The sequence below is a fragment of the Notamacropus eugenii genome, chromosome 5, assembly GCF_028372415.1.
Source record: "Notamacropus eugenii isolate mMacEug1 chromosome 5, mMacEug1.pri_v2, whole genome shotgun sequence".
Lineage (NCBI taxonomy): Eukaryota > Metazoa > Chordata > Mammalia > Diprotodontia > Macropodidae > Notamacropus > Notamacropus eugenii.
The window spans coordinates 231,423,710-231,447,609 of record NC_092876.1 but is presented as its reverse complement, the minus strand read 5'-3'; the positions used below and the strand labels follow the sequence as shown (position 1 = coordinate 231,447,609).

The 23,900-nt window shown below is 34.3% G+C and overlaps 1 protein-coding gene across 10 annotated transcripts in view; it reads right to left on the bottom strand.

Annotated features, from left to right (window-relative positions):
* The window catches only part of UBR3 (ubiquitin protein ligase E3 component n-recognin 3), a 314,350-nt gene that overhangs the window by 141,100 nt on the left and 149,350 nt on the right, over positions 1-23,900 (bottom strand). For 7 of the 10 annotated variants that reach the window (XM_072612278.1, XM_072612269.1, XM_072612275.1 and 4 more), the window contains 3 exons: positions 23,800-23,832; positions 20,453-20,913; positions 8,868-8,956 (listed from right to left, as the gene is read on the bottom strand). In XM_072612278.1, coding sequence (XP_072468379.1) covers positions 8,868-8,956; positions 20,453-20,913; positions 23,800-23,832 — 583 coding nt within the window. The remainder of the gene's footprint in view (positions 1-8,867; positions 8,957-20,452; positions 20,914-23,799; positions 23,833-23,900) is intronic. The other 3 variants (XM_072612272.1, XM_072612274.1, XM_072612273.1) reach the window with 1 other exon arrangement.

Genomic DNA, 23,900 nt, shown 5'->3' with positions numbered 1-23,900 from the left:
ATTCAATGAACAATAATAATAAAACACTGCTGTGAAACTAAAATGACCAGGTAAGGCCTCAAAGAAGAAATATGAAAAGTCACCTCCAGCTATTCCTTTATAAAAATGGAGAATATGGGTATGGAAAACTAATATCATATTTTCTTGATATGTTCATTAGTTTTTTGGAACTTTCTTTTAAGGAAGGCTCTCTGGGCAAAGGTGTACAGAGAGATATAGTGGGAAAGGTAAATGATATTAAAAACAAAAGATGGAAGTAAAATTATGTTTTCCAAAAATAACAACAAAAATACAAAATAAAACAGCTCTGGACATACAGTCTGAGATGTCTGAAAGGCAGTTGGAGATACAAGATTAAAGGTGGGAGGTCAGCAGAGAATTTGGGGCAGGACAGATAGATTTGAGAATCATCACCATGGAGATGGTAATTAAATCCATGGGAGTTAAAGAGGTCACCAAGTGAAATAGTATAGAAGGAAAAGAGAAGAAAGTCCAGGACAGATCCATTAGGCAAAACTATGGCAGAGAGTGTGATCTGCAAGAAGATCCAATAAAGGAGAAGGAAGTAGTCAGATAGGTAAAAGGAAAACCACAAAAGACTGGTGTCCCAGAAACCTAGAGATGATAAAGTATAAAGGAAGACAATCTTTAGCAGTGCCAAAGGATGCAGAGAGGTCAAGGAGAATGAAGACTGAGAAAAGGCTAATGGATTTGGTCTACTGGAAGAGTTCATCAGTAACTGGAGAGAAAAGCTTCAGTGGAACGATCAGACCAGAAGCAAGATTGTAAGGAGATTAAAAACAAAGTGAGAGGAAAGAAAGTAGATACATATAGCTTATATTGACAACACTTCAGAATGGGAAGATCAGTCAAGATGATGGAAAAGGAAAAAGCAGTACAACCCAGCTCTCCCTAATAGGAATAGATTTCATGATGGAATGAGTCCTAATGGGGAAACCAGGAAAAAAAACAAAACATCACAGTGAGTCATTTTTCTAGTCCAAGTCAACATAAAGAGACAGAAAGTCAGCAGATACTGAGAAAGGACAGCAGTGAATTACATGAAGCATTCAAACCCAGGGTTAAACTGAATAAGGGTTTTTCTTTTGCTGGGCACCAAGCAAGAAGAGGGTGCATATTCAATAATGAGGGGGCCTGCTCTTTTGCTGATAACTACAGCAAGTGTCAATCAGCAGCTCTGTTGCTCACGCTCCAGGGATGGGTAATATATCCAGCATGGGATCCTATGCCTAGGTGTATTGGTCCAGATAGGAAGTCCTAGGCATAAGCAAATAAAGAATCAAGGTGCAACTGTGTATTTCTGACCCCAGGAACAAAGTAAACCTGCATCAAAATAATGAGGACAGAACCTGCAATTCTGTCCCTCGGAGTCTGCAGCATTCAATTGGCTGATAGTGGTTAAGTTCAGCAGCAGTCTACTGAAGGTCTAACCAGAGCCAAGTCCACAGTTGTATTGTTCACACTCAAACTAAGTCAGGAGCTTGCAGACCTCAGAGTAGGAAGGTAGCACTCAGATTTTACTCTAGATCAGATGGCAACAAGGACACTGAAAGATTAAGGGTATCCAGTCTGAGCTGTCCCTGCAGTGTCTGAAGAATACAACCATTTATACCCTGAGAAAGCAGCAATACAACCCAAGAGGGTACAAAACAGAAACAAAAATTTCATAGTCATTTGTTCAAGAGTCTAAGTCAGCGAACAAATGAAGAATTTCATCAAAAATAGCTATTATGCTGACAGAGATGCTCAAAACACAAACCCAAAAGAAGAGAATGTGACCCCAAAACATTTACAAAGACTCAAAGAAAAGTACAGCTTGGGTCTACGTTCAACTAGGTGTGCCTCTTTACTCTCTCCTCTCCTATATCTAATCCATTGTCAAAATCTGTTAATCTTATCTTCATAACACTTTTCACACATGCCCCCTTCTCTCCTCTGACATTGCCATAGCCCTGATATAGGAACTTATCACTCAGACTAATACAATTTGAACACACAATAAAATCTGTTTTGCCAATTCTTTTATTTGCCTCCCTAATGTGAAACCTGTGAGGCATCTTTCCATTTTTCTTTTTTCTTCTATTTTTACATATAAGAACGAATGAAAAAATATTTAAGCATACAAATACAAATATGAAAGAGAAAGTCCCTGCCCTCAGGAAGCTTACATTCTAAGACAAGGGAAAAACACACTAAGAGTACTGGCAACTAAGGAAGGAAGTTTGGGTCTGTGAAGTCACAGGAATGATTAGTACAAAGAAAGGGCAACTGTGGAAAGGGGAGGGAAAGAAGATTATAATGAAGTCAGTAGTAAGACAGGAAAAAGTCTGTGAAGCCTGAATGAGTGGGAGGGACTAGCCCAGCACCAGATCCAGTAACGAGGAGGTTAGACCTTTGGCTGGGAACTGGAGCAAGTGTCACAGCTGCTGCTGCTGCTGCCACCATCTCACCTGTCACTGATGCTCTCTTTGCATGTACTCCAGGCTGGCCACCCACCCTGATGTTACATACCTTTCCTTTGTACGTCCTAAGTTTTCTTAGGCTGGAAAAATGTCTTACTCTTTTGTTGTCTCTGTTGCCCTAAAATCTGAGTTGACATTTTAGTTTAAAGTTGCTTGGAGTGGAATTTTGAAAGAGTTCATGGGTTACTGCCTCTGATCTGCCATTTTGGCCCTGACCCCTTACCTACTTTTCAGTGCAAAGTTCAAAATATTATTTCTTCCAGGAAACTTTCCCGGATCATTCTATTTTAAACTGAACTTTTTGAACTCATAGTACTTATTGTACCTATCAATCAGGTGATGTTTGCTCATTTATTATTTCATAGCATTAATTTTATTTTTATTTTTCATTCCTCATCTCCACAAGCCAAACAGTAAGTGAGGCACTGTGTACTTAAAATGTGTGTCCTACAACACCAACTTATACAGGACTATGTTCATAGCAGTTACTCAATATTTTTTCAACAAATGAATGAAAAATTTTATATAATGATGAATTTTATAAATCTGATCATTTTTTAAAATCCTAACTTGAGAATTTATTTAAGGTTTTTCATGATATGGCTCCAACATTATCTTTCAAGAATTACTATATATTATTCTCATTTCACATATTCTACCTTTAAATTAAAATAGGATACCTGTTGTTTCCCAAACTCTTCATTTTATCTCTTTACTCCACGCCTTTGCATAAGCTGTCCCCCAAACTTAGAACATACTCCCTCTTCACCTCTATCTCTTAAAATACTTAGCTTCCTTTAAGGATAAACTCATGCATGCCCTAGTAAGAGAAGCCTTTCATGAGGCCCCTAATTGATAGAATTCTCATTTTCTTCATATTAACCTGTATATTCTTATTAATAGGGGGTAGATATTGTTCTAGTTTTGTGTTTCTATCCCCTGCCTAATAGCAGGATCTTATACATAACAGGGAATTAATGGATTTCTAGACTGGATTAGATTTCATCACAAGGCTGAAGACCCTCAAACAACATCCTTCTAGGATTGGATAAATTATGTTTTCTATCATAAATTTAATAAAATGAAAAAGAATTTAAAATGGACTAGATCACAAGAAGGCAATATAGAGAACTATGTAAGAAGTGGAATACTTATGTGTGCAGAACATATACATTTTACCTCTAACACAAATTTAGAGGAAGGCAACATATGAACTAGTTACACATCATTAAGGTAGCACATAGACTTAGAAGGACTTTCATACTTTACAAAGACTCACAAAACAAGTACTAAAATGATGTCTGTCAGAAGTTAAAATGACAATCATACACTCTTTACAGGAGGGCTGTCACTCTCATTCAAGAGATTTTCAGGCTCACTTCTGACACAATTACAGAAAATATGGGTATCAGCTAATCAAGGGGCAAGACAATGTTCCCAATTTTTCCAAATGACAGGTAGTTTCCAGAAACACTTAAGAACAGATCTCATATTTGAAATCTCCCTGAGACTAAAAAGACAGAGGTCATATCTACTGAAGGAAGATACATTCATTTTACATTTATATAAACTTGGAAAGCCCAGGAATATTTCTCCATTCCAAAAGTAAAACAAAAACAAAAAAGAAAGAAAAACTACTATAAAGATGAACAAAGAATAGAAATAAGATGGGTCTAAAATGTAAGAATACAAAATGAATTTAAGAAAAAACTAAATAAAATTGCACAAATCATAAGTGACTCATATTCTTCTAAAAGAAAAGTCATTACATATGGAAAAAAAGACAGATATTTTCTGTTTTCTTTTGATTTTAGAGGTGGAGAGGAAATACCAAGGAAAAAAGAGAGGGGAAAGGTAGTAAGGATATGATTGCAAAAGCCAAAATAATTCATATTCACAAGGAGCTTACTTTCCAACGCAGGAGAAAACAGATACATAAAATATCAGAGCATAAATATAAACTGAATATATGAGAGAGTACTAACAGATGAGAGAGTACTAACAGATGAGAGGATCAGCAAAGGCTTCATGTAAAAGATAGTGCTTGAATTTTGTCTTAAAAAAAAGATAGAAACTCTATTAGTTGAAAGCAGAAAGGAAGTACATTCCAGACATGTAGGAAAGACAAAGGCACAAGTAACAGAGAAGAAATCTTGTTTACAAGTAGTAGAGGGAAGGCCAGTTTGGCCAAATCTCAGAGAAGGATTGGCAATAATATCCAGTGAAGCAAGACAGATAGGTTAAGGCTAGGTAGCATAGGCCTTTAAAAAATAGACTTCATATCTGATCTTAGAAACAATAATAGGAAACCATTTGAGTTGATTGAGCCTGGAAATTACATGATCAGATCCATTCTTAAGGAAAATTAGTTTACCAAAACTATGTATGATGGATTGGAATGAGAAGAGACTTGAGGCAGGAAGACCAGGAGAAAGCTATTGCAATAAACTAAGATGGTCCCTCAGCAAAGACTGAGGATGGATGCCAGATGTTGTGAAGATATAAACCATAAGATTTGGCAACTGAATGGCTATGAGGGGTGGAAGAGAAAGAAGTCCAGGATAATGTTAAAGTTAAAAACTAGAAGAATACAAGGACAGTGGCATCTTCAACAGAAATAGGCAAGTTGGAGTATGAGGACAGTTACAGAGGAAAGACAATGAGTTCAGTTTGTACATGCTCAGCTTGAGATTTCTCTAAGATCATCCAGTTTGAAACACCCAATAAGCAATTGGTGATAAAGGAAGTTAAGCTCAGGAAGAAATCAAGACTGAATGTCTACATCTGGGATAGATCTACATAGATTTATAAGTCTGGGACCTAGATTTTTATAGAGATATCCATTAAACTTATGAGAATGGATGATGTTACTTAAAGAGTATGGAGGAAAAACAGAAAAGGACCGAGGAGAGAAATCTGGAGAACATCCACAGTTAGGGGATATGATGATGATGAGAAAGCAAAGGAGACAAAGAAGGTTATACAGGTAGGAGATGAACCAGAGTCACAATAACACAGAGGATAGAGGATTCAAGAGAAAAGTAGTCAACAGCATCAACTACAGCAAATAGGCTGAGAAGAATTAGGACTGATAAAAGACAACCAGATCTGACACTAGATCATTGTTAACTTTGAAAAGAAAAATTTCAGTTAACTAATGAGATTAACTAATGAGATTGGAAGACAGACTATAATGGCTTGAGGAAATGAGAGGGAAAAGTATAAGGAGGAAGGGGAAGCATTTACTGTGTGGTAGGCACTACGCTAAGTGCTTTTATAAATACTGTCTCATTTGATCCTTACAACAAAGCCTGTGAGGTCAGTCCTATTATTATTCTCACTTTACAACTGAGGAAACTACAGAAGACAGAGGTTAAGTGACTTATCTAAGAATCCTACAGCTAATAAGTGTCTGGAGCCAAATTTGAACATATATCTTCCTGACTCAAGGCTCAGTACTCTATCCACTGCATTACCTAGCTTCTGTGGGGAGTGAGACAGAGAATTAATTAAGAAAGAATAAAAAGACTGCTTTGTTGTAGAAAGGGTCTAATTGAGGCTGGATAACATGAATTTGTAATGAACCCAGTTGGCATAGACGTGAGACTTCTTCCAGTTGTACTGAGTGGCTCATGTACAGAATCAGAGAAGGTAGACAGTGGAAATATTTTAGAGCTAAGGTTTAGCAAGAAAAGGGAAGCAACAGGATAAAGGAGCAATGGATTTAAGAGTAGAAGACAGTGCAGAATTGAAATGGTTAAATATTCAGTCCAAGATGGAAAAGGAAGAAAGTACAGTCAGAGTAGAGCTAATGGCTTGAGAAAATATTGAAGGATGAAGAACGTGGAGATCTTGAAAGGATTAAAAAGCAAGTGTAGCAAAGGTAAATCATAGAAAAAAAGACTAGTACTAGTAAGTTATAATGAGGTATAAGAATGTCAGTTTCTAATTAGAGAACTAAAATACTTGTTTAGTAATGATGAGATCTAGTGTGACCATGCTTACACATGACTGAGGTGGACTTGAGGAACAGGGATTTAGGGTTATCATTATGGGGATTGCCCTAGCTTCCATTCTCACACTATGAATACCTCAGTTGCTTCTGCCTTTCTAATAGGAGGGCTAGAAAGCAAGACTCCCCATCTGCCTGTAGCCTCTCTTTATGGGGTGGGGGGGAAGCTCAAAATCTCAGCCATCTCTTCATTGCCACCAGATACTCTGATTGGTTTCAACTCTACCATCATTATATCCCCATGCCAGGTATTCACTCAGTCCCCCACCCCTGTTCTTTTCCACTTTTTTTGTTGTGCACTGTCTTTCTCCAATAGATTATAAGGAGAGTAGGGACTGTTTTTCTTTGCATTTTTTTATTTGTATCCCCAGCACTTAGCACAGTACCTGGCACATAGCAGGCACTTAATAAATGTTTATTGTATCCAGGCTGTTGTGTTTGTCCTTCATTCCTGAAGAAGACCATGACATCAGAAATGATGACATGACTTGCACTTGACTTTGTTTTGAGTGAGAAAGGGATGTACAAGGTCACCAGCCTCACTTTCTCCTCCTGAGCCATCTGGATCCAGTGACCAGATATTCATCAGGATGACTGGAGACAGCCCAGGATGCAATGGAAGACCTTGGCCTTTTAGGCTAAGGCCTTTTCAGGTACTCACTTAGAGGGTGGTAACACCCATTCAGTGAATAGGCCTCTTTAAGAAGTAGTTAGGGAATGGCCCCTTTAATGAGAAAAAGAAAAAAATAACTAAATCAAGATGGGAGGGAAAGAGAAACAGTGACTATTGATAATCATTCTAAGTCAGGAGGGATAGGCTGAAGAATTAGAAGGCTAGGGAGTTTGTAAAAGCATCTACATGGATATAATAAAAGCCCCTAATATAGGGGCAGGAGTTGGGAAGGAGAAGAATCTGATAAAATGAGAGAATAACCTGTAGGGATTCATCTACTATAGTTCTTGAGGATTCATTAATTCAATCCCTTTAAAACCAGAGGACAATCAAATTTAGGGTGTAACAGGTTTTAATGTCTCCTGTAAACCTCTAAGTTAAAAAGAAAAATGAAAAGGAGACTTTTTATTTTTCTTAATGATTGTATGTACTGTGGCATCATAATTCAATTTTTACCTATGACAAGTCTTATACTTCTGTGTGTGAAGAGGTATAATATCAATTATCATCTTTCTTAGATACATACACATGGCACCAAGCTTTACCTCTTCTGAACTCAATTTATTCATTTTAAAATGAGATTTGAACTGAGATTAATTTTTGACAGAATAAAAAATAGTAATTTTTTTAAAGTCTAAGGATGGTAATCAACTGAGTCAATATATTAGCCTGCCCCAATTAAATTAACAACTGACAAGATATTATGCCTTGATTCATTTGTCAAATGAGACCTGTCAATCAATCAGAAATGTGAACTAGGTTTGAACAAGGTCAAGACACCTCTAATGAAAAGATCAATCAATTACAGACTTCAGACTTTAGGAGTCTTTGAAAGCTACTGCATGAAGAAAATAATTCTGCACAGGAAGTTTATTGGTTCTGGGTGAAGAAACTTAGTCATACCTTTTAGGTCTATACAAGAATCCAAGTATCTGGCAACTAAGTGATGGAAGCCTCTAGCCAAATCCCCAAGAAAGAATTGTTTAGAGAGAAAAGGGCCCTAGCCTCAAACTCAGTTTTAGCGTCCTTCCTCCTATTTGATCAGATGAGGACTTGACGAAATTCAGAGGGCTAATAGATTTTGTACTTCCCGCTGGCATCTTTATCCTAACAATGTCCCTGAAATAGCTGATGCAGTTATACAACTGGAGCCAAGAAAAAACTAGACACACTGAGAAAAAATAGCTTTAAGACTCTAAGAGGAGCCCCGCACAGAAGTTGTGCCATGCCTAGAGGCAATATCCTAACTACCTCATAAAGTGAAGAAAAGGATTTCCAGCAGCCAGGAACTGTAACCTCTTTGTCACTTGTACTTACTAAGCTAGAGTCCACCTTCCTTTACACTCTTTATGTACTGACAGGTGAGTTTGTCACAAACTTTTTAAGTAAATGTTTTATACCAACTACGTTGTCACTATGGTAAACTGCTAACCAAAAGCTAATTACGTTTAGCTGATTAGTTGATATCTACTACTAATCCTGGGAAGAAGCATATCAGCAGGGCTCATGAGTGACAGCATTAGAAAAATACCCCCCAACTCCTCGGGGTTATCCCTGGATTCCTAATGGGAGACACGGTAACCACCTGAACTCTAGTATCCTGATCTATGTGGTTATGGGAGGGTCACTCCAGAACCTACATACTCCACATAAGTATGGCATTATAATTACACATATCACTAAATACGTTAAAACTCACCAACATCCATAGCAGTTTCCATGAAGCTTTTCTGTCTGGAAGCAAATTCTGCAAGCAACTTCTGCTGTCTTTCTCTAGCCTTTTGTCGCCTAAATTAAACAAAGACAGAGAAGATGTACCACATCTCTAGCTCCAGCAGTTTTTGATAATACAATCACTATAATTAAAATGAGGCTTTAGAAAACTCACAAATGGGAAACTACTTTCTTCTGCATATGTTGTAATAGCTATCTACAAAGACCCCCTACAGGAAATGAAGTCATGATCCAGGTTACATTTATGATATGCTTTCAATACAATAAATAAACTAAACTTAGTTAGTCCATATTTATGTCCTTTCAGAAAACTAAAATACATATTAATAGAAAGTGGAGACTTACTCATTACCAAATAATATATCCTCTATATAACATTAGAATGTAAACTGAAAAGAAATGGGGAAGACTATGTTTATTAAAATGCTTACACAAGTCTTAGTGCAGTTTAAGCTTATTAAAATTTAAACTGTAGGTTTAAATAAACTGCACTAAGACTTTTGGAACACATTATCTATCATAATAAGAATTTGGATCAGGTACCGACTAACTAATTTCTGTGTGGGAACTTAATCATCAGTTATATTACTGCTCTACCTCATGGATCAATGACTTTTACAATCCAGAAAGGAGACAAAAAAGTGTCCCAACATCTCTTTTGCATGCTGGAAACCTGTTTATATTTGGATCTTATCCCAACAATTCAGTTACTAAGCCTTAGTAAGATGTTTTCTTTAAAATCCTGTGAATTTGTAGTCCTCACCTTCATATTCCTCTTCTCTTTCTCAAAAGATGGTGTCTATCTAGTCATTCCTACCTGTTCTTTCAACAATTCCTTTACTTTGGGTTCTTTCATGTCCAAAAAAAATGTCACTAATATCAATTTAGCCTTCCCTTAATGAAGAAGATACCCTCACACCAAAGGTCCCTTACTATTTTGTTTAATTTATTATTTATTTATTTTGGGCATTCTTTTTTTTAACCTTGAGTTCTGAATTCTCTCCCTCCTGCAGACCTCTCACCCACTTATTGAGAAGGCAAACAATATAATAACAATTATACATATGAAATCATGCAAAACATGTTTCCATATTAGCCATGTAGCAAAAAAACAGGAAGAAAAATAAAAAATGTGAAAAAACTGTACTTCAATCTGCACTCAAGAGTTCATCAGATCTCTTTCTTGAGGAGAATGGAAAACATTCTTCATCATGAGTTCTTGGGAATTGTCTTAGATCATGGTAGTGATCAAAGTAGCTAAATCTTTCACAGTTAATCATTCTTACAATATTGTTGGCACTGTATACAATATTCTCCTGGTTCTGTTTACTTTACTTTGCATGTAAGTTTTTCTGAAATCATCTTATCATTTCTTATAGCACAATAGTGTTCCATCACAATCCTATACAATGTGTTCAGCCATTTTCCTGATAATTTCCTCAATTTCTAGTTCTTTGTCACCACCGAAAAGAGTCACTATAAGTATTTTTGTCCACGTTTTCTTTTTTTCTTTGATCTCTTTGAGATACAGACTTAGCAGTGGTATTAGCTCATTCAAAGGATATGCACAGTTTTATAGTTACAAATCGTTCTCCAGAAGGGCTGGACAAGTTCACAACTGCACCAACAATGCATTAGTGTGCCTATTTTTTCACATTCCCTCCAGCATTTTTCATTTTTCTTTTCTATCATGTTAGCTAATCTGACAGGTATGAGGTGGTACCTCAGAGTTGTTTTAATTTGCATTTCTCTAATCAATAGTAATTTAGAGCACTTTTTCATATATCTTTGGTGGGATAAGTTCCACCAAAGGTACATTATTAAGTGGTAGTAGTGGAGAGGCTAGTTGCATCCAATGAACCAGATCAATAAGAAAAACAACGCAATGAAAATAAATAAAAATGCTGTTGGAAAATTACTTCACATAATGCATGTGGTATTCTACAGTACTTGAGCTTTCCCCCAATAGAAAGAAAGCCCCTTGAGAGTAGGATGTCTCACTTTTGTATTTACATTTTGAGCACCTGGCATAAAATAGATAATAAATGCTTCTTTTGGGATTTTTATTTATCGTCATCAAACTCTAGTTTGTATGTTCAATATTACAACTATTTAAATCAACATCTCCCATTTGCTATTTATGAATAGTATTCCTCAGCTTCTAAATTGATATATTCTAATAGATGTGTATAGTGTTTTCAATTTGTATGGCTGGATTGGAGGCAGGAAAAAAAAACATTGCAAGAGAAGGGTGGATTTTTTGGAATGATATACTCATTGAGAACAGAGAGCAGATATAAGAAAAAAATGCTAAAACGTAAATTATCGCTATTCACGTTCACTCTCCCCTAACTTAAATAACTGTCCCCTAGAGCTCACTAATTTTCATATTCCTTCTAAATTTTGAAATATAATAAAAATGGTTTGGATTGAAAGAAGACTAAAGTCCTATCATCTTTTACCCTTATGTTTTTCTCTCCGACCAGGCTTTTCCCTATGGAGAACTCACCCCCTGAACTCAGCTTCAATTATTTCTATGTGAATGGCTATCAAATTTGAATCTGGAACTTTGGAATTTACACAATTCTCTAAGAACTATGTAAAAATCTGCTATAAAAATGATATAAATGATTTTAATAAAATTTAACTTCAAACAAAAAAAGATAAATAATTTAGTGAAATTTATCTCAAAGAATCATAATTCCCAAACAGCACAAAGCTTCTTGGGCAGCTAGATGACACAGCAGATACGGTACCAAGCCTGGACTCAGGAAAGACTTATTTTCATGAGTTCAAATCTGGCCTCGGACACTTACTCTGTCATCCTGGGCAAGTCACTTAATTCTGTTTACCTAAGATTCCTCATTTGCAAAATGAGCTACAGTATCTTTGCCAAGAAAACTCCAGACAGGGTCACGAAGGGTTAGATAAGATTGAAAAATACTGAACAACAAAATTTCTTATAGAATTCTAAGGTGGAAAAGTACCCTGGAAAGTCAATAGAGCACTAGAGGAAACCTCGAGTGTTCTGGGTATGGCTATTCTTGAAACAGACTATCTCTATCTGATGTATATGTGAGTTCCTCATTCCTGAAATCGCACCTTTTGTTTCTACTTACCAAAGCATAACCCCAGCAGCTCCCTGCCTATAAAATCAAAGGTAAAAAAAGCCAATCAACTGTATTTGGGCAAGACATTCTATCCCACATTATAAAACTGTTAATCCTTTTCGACATCCAACCACCCTGATGCATGAAAGATAACCATGAGCCTAGAAGCCCTACCCATTAACCTCAGCAATGCAATAAGAACTTTATCTAAGCATGCACCAAGTTCAAACAGGTGTGGGGAGGCTAGATAACTGAAAGTCTTGTACAATTTTTCAAATGCGATCCAATCCAACCTCATGATACAATGGAAAGAGCACTTGATTTGGCCTCACACGACCTGTCAGTTTTTTTATCTCACTTTCCTAACCTATAAAATACTAGATGACTTTTAAAGTCCCTTCTAGCACTACAATATTATGATCACTCTAGACCTAGATCACTGTCCACCTGAAGTGCCTGTTCAAGACAGATATATTGATGCTTCAACTCAATGAGATGTCCACTCAACAACATAATCATAAGACTGGATTTCTTTATCTATCTTTATCTAACTAATTTTCTCTATCTATCTATCTTTGTCTAGTTTTCTCTGTAGAGATAAGTAGTTGTACTCATTTAGAAGTCTCTTCTAAAATGGTCACTTGCAAAGAACATCTAGAGAATCTCTACAATTACAGGTAATCTCCTATTTATTTTGGCTTGTGCACTAAAAGTCCTCCATAATGGTAGCAAACATACCTAACTATGCTTAACTTGTTATTAATAATGAGGTTATTGAACAAAGTTGTTAAATCTACCAAGGTCTCTTATCAAGGAATCTTGTACAATTCTGACATGCAGTTGGGATACACCTTGATGAAAAAGAACTGTTAAATGAGAATTTAATTGTACTGAATCAAATGCTTTCATATAGTCAATAAATGATTACTACAATAGGTCTTGTAAATCTTTTAAACAATTTGTAACTACTCAAAAATGTGGTCTACAACAGAATAGCATTCAAGAAAGTCTACCTTTACCCTATAAAGATTTAGATTTTTCTCACAAAAACTTTGGAAAGATGAAGTTATAGGCATAACAGATGAACAGTTACTGAAGTCAGACCGCGATTTTTTAAAAATCATTTAGGAGCTCTCCCTCTTTCAGGGATCTTGAGTACTGATCATGATTTCCAAATTTTATCACCCCTAGAAAGTACCTCATTTATGTGTACATGCTCCTATCCAGTAGATTTTTTCCCATTTTTGCTTTCCTCAGAAATATCTCAACTTCCCTCTACCAACACAAATGAAACAGTGATTTAAAAAAAGTTCAAATGTGGTGGGGTTCCACTATCCTTGATGGTGAAGAGAGTTTGTTATAAAATATTTTACAGATCTATTCCACTTTTTGTTGTTATCCTCCTTCTAGCTTCATCCTTCGATGTCCTTGGGATAATAGGCTTAGCTGAGACTCTCAAAAAATTTTTCTTTACACCTGCTTTCCAGGCAGGAAGACCAGTAGTGTTATTTGGTGCAGGCTGTGTCCAAATACCCCAATTCTTAAAAGGAACATTCATGAAATGTAGGTGTGATTCTTTAGCACAGTTTATAAGACTTAGAGTCTCTGCATTCTTTACTCCTCAGCTATTATTTTCAAGCATTTTTTGCCACCCTCTTCTATGTTCATCTTTGAATTCAATAATCAAGTATCTAAGAGCATGCTGATTTAACTCTGGAGAGTCTTATCAAGTTCTTACCTCTCCATTCTCTATAATACCTATTGGCACATAAACTACAATTATTTTCATGGTACTCTTTTTTAGATTAAATTTTATTATTTTTAAATCTACAAAAATTTGCTTTCTTTCCTTCTCACCTCAATCACTCCCACTAACTGAGAATGAAAGAAAAGCAAAACCCCAGTTATAAACATGTATAGTTAAGCAAAACAAATTTCTGCATTGGCTACAGAGCTTACACTTTGCACTCTGAGCCCTTTACCTCTCTCTAAGGAAGTAGGGGTCATGTTTCATCATTACACCTTTAGAATTATGGGTGGTCATTATTGTGACCAGTTCCTAATTCTTTCAAAGTTATTTGTCATTATCATTATACTCTTTTGCAATAGAAAACATGAGCATTATGATATGAGGAAATTGCACATCCTGTAGTGTTCTGGGTTTTTTTTGTTTTTACATACACTACAGAATCAACTCTGCTAACTCCGTTATTTTTCTCTTCAATGACACTCATAGTTCCATTCAGCTACAAGTTCCTTCTGTCTTCTACTTTCATTTATAGTGAGAATATCATTATTGATATGATTCAGTTCCTCTAGCAACATAGCCACTCACTGGTTTCTCGTCAATTTAGAGCACTAACAACTGAGTTAATGTGTGTTCCTGTGGAACCTGTGTGTTTCATGTATGTTTCGTGTTTGTGCATGTTATACATGTGTGTTCCATGTGTGTGCCGTGTATATGGATGTATGATACCTTGTCTACCACTTGGCTCTGACCACTACAGGAAAAAAAAAAGAGGGCTGGCCAAACCAAACTGCGGGTCATTTTTTCTGTTTGTTTCATGGTGTTACTGTGGGCAAAGAATTCACCACCAACAGACAAATCCTTGTGAAGGGTTTCTCTGTATTTAGAAAATGTGGTCCTCAGAGAAGAAACATATTGTCTGTTTGCAGAATTATAATGAAAACATTTTTAGCAGGAGAGAAATCTCCTAGAACTTGCACTGTGCTACTATAGCATTCAAAATCCCAGGGCTATCACCATGTGCCATAATGAGGCATAAGTAGAACTAGAATCAATAGCTTATATAAATAAGTCCAGATGGAATTCAAAGGATCATAGATCATAGTATCTTAAAAGGAGTTAGCTCAGTAGTCATCTAGTCTAAATTCATTTAAAAAGAAGATGAAACAGACTGATGGAGGTTACCGGTCCAAAAAGTCTCAGAGGTGGTACTTGAATCTAGGTCCTCTTACTCCAGAGTCAGTTGTTTTGATTGCATATTAGATTCAATCTTCTCATTTTTTCCTTTCTTCTAATTTGATAAGGATTTTGCTATTAGCCCTACTAAGTCAATGGACTGTTTATATACAGACAGTTGATTTGTCAATCATTCAGCATTGGTAGCCACTTATTTCTTCTCTGTTAACTTTTTTTCTGAAGTTGGACGCTCACTATGGCCAGCTAATATTTTCCAACTCATTTCTTAAACGAAATATTCATGATCAAATGATATAATATTGAGAACATTTTGCAAACCTTAAAGCACTACAAAGATGTTGGCTATAAAGGCATGAATCTTCTTTGAATTCTATAGGGCTTTAGCTTGCTTTATGTTTTAATCTTAAGTAATTTTCCAATGCTAACCTTTGAAATAAAGTTGCAGAATATTAAAAATTACATTAATTTAATTTTCTTAATTTCCTTATCCTCTACAAAAAGATATTAGCGTATAAGCTCCAGTTATCTCACAGCAGTCTTTTTGCCCCAAATACAACAAAAATTTTAACATTTCTAAAGAAAATAAGATCCCTGTATAATACAATTTAGTTCTGAAAAGTCAGTCATATTTTCCCGATACATTCACTTATTAAACTCTTTTTAAAAAATTATTGAACCAAGTCCTTCTTCACTCTGTGCATTAATCACCCTACTTTTAGAGGTAGATTAATTCCTTCAATTATTTAATGAATAGTATTCCAAATGATCGATAGAATTCAATCAACCCTAAATACTTTTTATTTAAAACAATGAATATTCAAGTTAGAGATTAATCTAAAAGGTAGGAAAATAACCAGAGCATAGAAAAGAAATTAAACAATTGCAGAAGGAGTAGAAAATAAAGCAATCACAGAAGGGAGAAGCATGGATTTCATAAAGTGGTCTACTGTTTAGCAACTGATACAAAAATGGTAAGAGTGACTTCAGAAATAAGCTAAAAGACAGCAACAGAGGCTTAAAACACAGCACAACAGCTGATAAGGAACTAAAAATTTAAGATAAAATTTAAAGCTAGAAAAGATTATATACAGGGGATTAAGATGTGTAAGTACCTCAGGAAAAGCTTAGAGGGAGCTAATGTATAATATAACGTATGATGACATTATATTATAAGTATCTGTTAACAGAACAGCATAACATTATTGGACAATTTTATTAAAATGAATAATACTGGATAAATACAACTTTAAGACAACAAAAACTTTGGAAAGCCAGAAAAAAATTTCAGCATTTTAATCTATGAATTAGAATAAGAACTAAAACTACTCAAAAGCAAAAATTCCATGAGTTATTTTAAAAATTAGGAAAAGAGTATAGATAAAAATAAGTTAAAATACACTCCTGAAATTAGTACAAAATTTATTGAATGGATTTGTAGCAATATAAAAAAAATTACATAGCAAAATATAGAATTCAAAAAATTTAAAAACTGCTTCCTATAATAAAAAAAATTATATACTAGGTCATAAAACAAATTTGATAAAATCAGAATTTTAAGTTTTTTTCACATAAGAAAATATGGAATATATAATTTTATGATATACAACATTAATATAAAATAAGAGTAAATTATAGCAAAAGAAATATTTGTTAAATTGAAAATAATGAGAACATATATAAAAAGAAAGGAAGGAAATATGCTTCAGGTTATTCTTAAAAAATCAACTTATTTGTGCAAATTATCCACCTGGCTTCATAACCAAGCCAAATATTTCTATAAAGTTTGCTGACAATATTATTCTGCTTATTTCCTAGTTAACAACTGATATTTCTATAATGCTTTAAAATTTCAAAGTATCTTTATGTATGCCATCTCACTAGAGCTCCACAACAACCTTGTAAGGCAAATACTACGGATATTTTTATCTCCAGTTTTACAGATGAGAAAAAACTGAGGATCAGAGAAGACCACATAAAAGAAAACAAATGAAATGATGAAAACTGAAATAACCAGTACAAAACAATACACCCAATGACAGCAATAATGTAAATGGTGGGAAAAATTTTAAACTAAAATCTATGTAAATATAATCACTAAGCCTTTCCCCAAAGAAAAGCTATGAAAATGGGCCTCACTTGCTTTTTGCAGAGGTTGAGGTTAGGGGAGGTTGGGGGGATGAGATTATGTAATGTAGAACATTACATATACTGATCATAACCTCTGTAACTTCTTCCTTTCATACACTTTGAACCCAAAAGTAATTGAAAGCTCCAACTTTTTTCCACAAGAGTAATAAAGTCTTAGAAAAAGGAGGCAAAAGGGTTCCAACCAAGAATGATGACTATCATTTGCATGTATGAGTCATCTGTAAGTTGGTGATTATATTCAAAGGTTTTGCATTCTTAATATTTTCTAGAAAACCATCATAGATATTTTCTTTCATGTATTTTTCCTCAATCTAGGTTATGCCTTTCCTAAAGTAGACTCGACTGTAAATAAAGACCCTTAATAAGAAGACATAAACAAGGTCTGACAGATGCAGTGCAGCTCAGTGATTTTCCATTATAACCCAAGGTGCTAAGATATTGAGGCGGGAAGATATTTCAACCTACTAGGACTTTCTTTTAGCACTCCATCTTGGTTTCTATGGAGATCATTTATCATAAGGGCAATGTCTATAGGCTAAAAAACCTGAAAATAGGTCATCACTAAGTGCTCATACAGTGTTCAATCCTCATTACTACCAAACCAGATCTGAAATCCAAAAATAAATTAAAGATATACCATGTGAGCAGCATAGCTAAATTCAAATAGATTCATCTCAATTCTAGACCATCACAAGACACTGTTGATATCTGAATTGGTTTCAAATACTTATTATCATTACCAGTACTCAAAGGAAAATATTCTTAGACAAGGTAACTAAAATCTCAGGATTTCATTTGTATTATAATCAGCTTTCCAGCCTTTGTTCAAAATAAAAACATTCAGAATATGTACATAAAGTGTCATATTCATTATAAATACTATGGAGCTCTTTAGTAATGTGGTTTATTGAATACTTTCCTTCTATAAAAATTATATACAACCAGAACCCTAAATTATATAAATTCAAAAAATACTGGCATAAATTTTAAAACTCATCTTGTCTTCTATTGCCTAGTTTAAACAGATCGACTGACCAATTTAATTATTACATTTTTTATCTTAAGTAACACAGATAATGAATCTTATCATAACAAAATCAACAATGACATCAAAAACATCATAAACATCATCATCATCATCACTGCCTTTACACGGTGCTTTAAGACTTACCAATACAACTTACAAATATTAGTTCATTTGAGCCTCACAATATCCATGAGGTAGGTGCATGTATTATTCCTACTTTACAAATGAGGAAACTAAGGCAAGTAGATGAGTGGCTTATCCAGGGAAACACAGCTAATGTCTGAGGCAAGATTCAAACTCATTTCTTCCTGACTCTAAGCCCAGCACTCACTTCAATAAACTAATAAGCTGCCTATAGGGAATGAAAATGAGTTTCTCCATCTGCTTATGGAAATAATACATTTTTCCTAATTACTACAGAGGTGTTAGAAAAATACAATCATATTTTTAAAACAGGCACATTTTCACAGCTGACACTCCATGCAGCATACAGGGCACAGAATGCTTTAAGATCTCTGAACTCTCCCTTTGCTTTGTCAACATAGATGGACCACATTTAATCTTATCAACTATTTCACAGATGGTGTGTTTTCAGAACTTTTATACCCACACCCCTATGCATCCAGCACAGTGCTACAGGCATAACAGGTGCTTAATAAATTCTTGCCGAATTAATGTAGGCAGTGGCTGTGGACAACGGTTTTTTTGTTAAAGCATATTGTGGCCCTAAATGAACTCCCCCTTCTTCCAAGACCTTCATGATTGCACACCTGGATGATTTTTTATTGGTGTTTTGTTTTATTTTGTTTTTTTAAGAAAAAGGAGAACTTCATGATTTATTGTTAAAACACGTTCCCGGAGCATTAAGTTCAAAAGAGATTAGTTGGACAAAATGTGTCACATACTCTGTGGATTATCTGTAACAAACTTCTCATTTCAAGACAAATGTTACCCAGTAAAGCATATCACCTTCTTTCTGCTTTAGAGATGCAAACTTCCATTTTACTACTACCATAAACCAATAATAATATATTGCACAATATGTTCATATAATGCATTTCAAAACTGAATAGAAAATAGCTTTTAGACTATCTACACAATGCCTCCAATTCCTTAGTTTGGATGCTGAGTGTTAACCATGAATTCCACTTATAAACATGAGAGACAGAGAGAAATTTCAAGTCAAGGCTCTCAAGTTTCTGGATTTTTTTTTAATGAGAAGGTGACATTTGTAAAACTTCATTCATTATTATTTTTGATGCTCAATTAAGAGGCATGTGTTACCTCTTGAAGATCTCCTAGTAGATAATTCTTTTACTTTAAGTAGTTATGTTCAGTAATAGAAAGATTCAAGACAAAAAGAAAAGGAAATCTGCTTTTAGAGAATTAGAAGATGACTGCTTCATGATTTCTTAGTCGAAGAAAATATGCACACTTTTAAAATGTTATTGAATTTGTTTCCTGTCTATTCATCAAGAAGACCAGTCCCTTTTCCTCTTAAATAAAGGAATAAACTCTACAAAATTAAGCTGTATCAAGGGGCTACAAAACTAGTTACAACTACAGCTAAGACTTTCTCTTCCAAAATGCAAATTATCTTTAGGATGGAAAGGCAAGTTACTTCAGCCACACATCAGTAAAAACTGCAAACTGTATTTCAATAGAGTCCTTACTTTAAAAAATACACACATAGTACTGAATATACTACCTAATTATAACAAGGTGATCTTTAGTATATTGGCCCATAGGGAGAAAAGGGACACAAGTGGTTAAGTAGTTTTCCAATAATTCACAATTAGTAGTTTTTAAACAGGAAACAGGTCTTCATAATCACAGTTCCCAGAGTTCACTAGATCATTCATTTTTATTGATAGCTCTAGGTAATAATCAAGAAATTATAGATTTCACCATCTATATTTACTAAATTATAACTATTCCCTACTTCCCAGGATTGTTGAAAGGAAGTCAAGTGTTCTGTACATTTTGGAACACTATATAAATGACAGTCACTATTGTTGATGTTGCTATTGTTATCATTATTGTATCTTTTATACACTTAACGCAGATCTTTAAGGACAACAAAAGAGATGAAGTAGAACAAATGCCAAATTCTACAGCCATATTATTACAATTTAAGTTAAATTGTGCCCTGAAGTTAAGTGATAAATTTGGCATATGAAGATAATCAATCCAGAAAAATCAGAACAAAATAGTCCCATATAATAATAATTACTTTCATTTCTATTTATCTGAAATGTAATATGCCTACAATCACTGTTGAAATTCCTGCCATATATTTTTAAAAGTTTAAAATGTATTACCTTTCTTCTTTGTCCAAAGTCTTCTTCTCTGCTGAACTGGTCTTTTTTGGAGGTACAGGAGGGGTCACTTTCCTACATATTTCTTCAATGATGCGCTTGTTCAATCTGCTTTGCAACGCAGCTTTTAACAAAATTCTCTCAACTGCAGTCATACCATCTCCATGACAGTATTTAGGAATTTCTGGTTGGATTAAAATTTCTAGATCATCTAACCAGGGAGGATAGTAAGAGTTTTGTTTTCCTGAGAGCTTGTGATGAAGTTTGATTAACAGAGATAATATACTTTCTTTGATTTCCAAAATAGCTGTAGTTAACTGTGGAGCTGAACCAGGAGCAGACCATTTACTTAATGTTTTGGGACGAACCACCTGATTTGCTTCACCACTATTACGATTAATGATCTCCTGAAATTTCTTTCTACGTTCTGCTACTAAGCTGAAAACTTGAGCTGTACCTGAATTCTACCAAAAAAAAAAAAAAAAGACAGAAAAAGAGCAAGAGAAATTATTCAGCAACCAATTTTTAAAGCATGAGTTTTAATTTTTTAAGAGAATGTCTACAGTCTTTTATATATGTCTAAGTATTTTAAAACATACTAATTATTACAAATACTTTCTTCATCTTCTAAAGAAATTTCATTCTTTCATTCTAAGCATAAACAAAAAAGAGCATATACTCCAAAGAATAGATATTGTATGTCAAAAACACTAATTTTTTAACCTTTCTGCAATACATGTTTACACAGAAAAATTTTAGTTGTGCTGACTATGACTTTGCCTTCATCTGATTCTATTTCTCATGAAACAATATGTGGTCCCTGACATTCAGCTCTCAAGCATATTTAATTCCCAATAAAATATGATGTAAGAAAGTGATTCACTTGGATAAGTCATTTATCAAAAGAGATCAAGGACTTGGTTCATAGCTATGAGGTAGAAAATCAAGCAAGGTTTGCATTTTCTTCAACTGTAGGTTTTTTTAAACCAAATTTTAAAAAAACTTTCATCCAAACTTTTTCTTTCTAGAAATTTCCAGGGCACCCTAAAATAAACTACCATTTCAAAACTAGTTCTTGAATGTTTCGAACCTGATGATTAGATTTTTGTTTGATCTATTCTGGGAGTAATCATAACTCTAAAAGAAGCTCAAATCAATTGAAGCAATTGAATAAAATGTCACCAGGAAATTTGCGAGTAAAACTGGCAAAGATAGATATCTAGCTCCCCTCTATTTGGTGTCATTTATGTGTATGAAAAGAAAAATGAAAGAGCCCCTTGCCCTTACATCAATTTATTCTCTGTTTTTATTTTCCACAATTTAGACAAGGGCGATATTGGTAATAACCTCTCTATAATTTGTGTAATTGATCTTTAGCAATAATGATAACTAACATTTATAAGACATTTTACAGTTTGCATCTGATCCTTACAAATAACCTTGTGAGGAAGGTACCACTATTACTACAAATTTAAAGGGTTTAATTAATAAAATAGGTTTTGTCTAATCTTACTATGTGCAAGAATGTAAACTGAGAAGTAAGTGTGATTTCTGGGATGATTTCATTTAGTTTCTACAGCCTCTAAATCTCTACCTTGGCTGTAACTACAATCAGAGGGAGCTGCCGCTAAATTCTACCAGTATGAAGGAAAAAACAGGCATCTTTCTGTACACTTAGCAAGAATCTTGCACACTTTACTTATTACCAGAAGATTAGTATGTCTTACAACTCAAAATTTCTTAAATTTCTGAATTTTTAAACATAATATATCTAAGATCAACAATGATTAACTACAAAATTTAGAGAATGTTAAACTGGAAAAAATATTATGGGCAATTACTTCTAATACTATTAAAAGTAATAATTTAGTCAACAGGAAGGATGAAAAATATTGTCTGCTTAGTGAGACTAATTATTACTTCTTTCATTTATAGGCCTAGGATACTTTTTTAACTAAGTATTTCTCTAGATCATTTGACTCATCTCAAAAGGTTCAAATTGATTCTACATTAAAACCAAAATTAATTCTTAAACTTATCTTTCTATTAAGATACAGATTGGTTTGAAGGAATGTTTTTAGTGCTAACATAAAAGGCAAAGTCACCTAAGGTTGTAATATGTTAAGTCATAGTACATATTATTTTTCATAGTAATCTTCCAAAAGACGTATACTCTCTCCTTAGAATAATTACCTCAATATGTAACCATAAACAAATGTTTTGACCACAGAATCAAAAATCTATAGCTGCAAAAGACCTTGGGGCCATCTAATCCAATCCTTCATTTTAGGGATAAAGAAACAGAATCAAAGAAGTAATTTGTCCATAATCACACAAACAGTAAGTGTCAGAAACAGGACTTGAACACTAGTGTTCCTGGAACCAAAGGCTCCTCTACCAACTACAGCACACTTCCTCTCTAGCAAAATAATCTACCAAATAATTCCAAAATCTGCTGTTTCTCTGAGCATTTTAAAAATTCAAATGTAAGGTTCATGATCTGCTCTTAGGAAACAATTTAAATGCCTAATCTGGTACAATCAACTGACAACAGCAGTGAATTTCAGTCCTATGTGACTAACAGTTCCGCTTCCTTCTGTCTGAATGTTCTGATACATTAATCAAAAGAAAAAACAACAACAAAGCCAGTCCTACTATCAAATAGCAAATGAATTTTCTATGAATGAACCATTCTACACAATGAAAACTTTCAGTTCAATGTTCCCTTATCCTTAAATAAATTTTAGAGGCTGAGAACACTTAAGCTAAATTATCTAAAATACTAAAAGCTCTATGGTAAGATCTTTTTCCCACTACTGTCTTTTTCATTAAATATTGCATGCAAAAACTTAATTGTCCATTCATTTAAAAAGCTCAAAAGTAGTAATTACCCAACTCATAATCAATCATTTAAAGCTTAATTATACTCAAAGATAAATTGACCTCCAAGGAGGCAAAATAACTTATTAGTAATTTCAAACACATGCTACAAGAAATTAAAGGGTAAGTTTATTTAGAATTAAGAAACTATACATTCAATCTTTTTTGAGATGTTAGTAACATCTGTAATGATCTTTTATTTTTAAAGGCCCAAATGCAAAGCAAGCCTAAAATTATTTCAATATTCTACTAGCAATAACAGAAAAATCCTAGACAAATGTCCAAGTGTACAGTGTTATTTTAAAATTCAATAATGTGACATTATCTTTAAAATATGAAAACCTACAAATTAAAACATTTAAAAAGAAAAAGGTGTTCAGCCTGTATTAAGAAAATGGAAAGTTCATGGAATTTTTTCATTTCCATTTAAAGTCATGTTGCTAGTTAACGCAAAAAGCATACAAAACTACCTCTCTTTGAAGGACTTTAGGCCGTCTTGAACTCTGGCAATTGAAGGAAAAAGATTCGTGAGAAAGGACAATGTGATAGGTGTTTGTGGAATGAAAGGCAA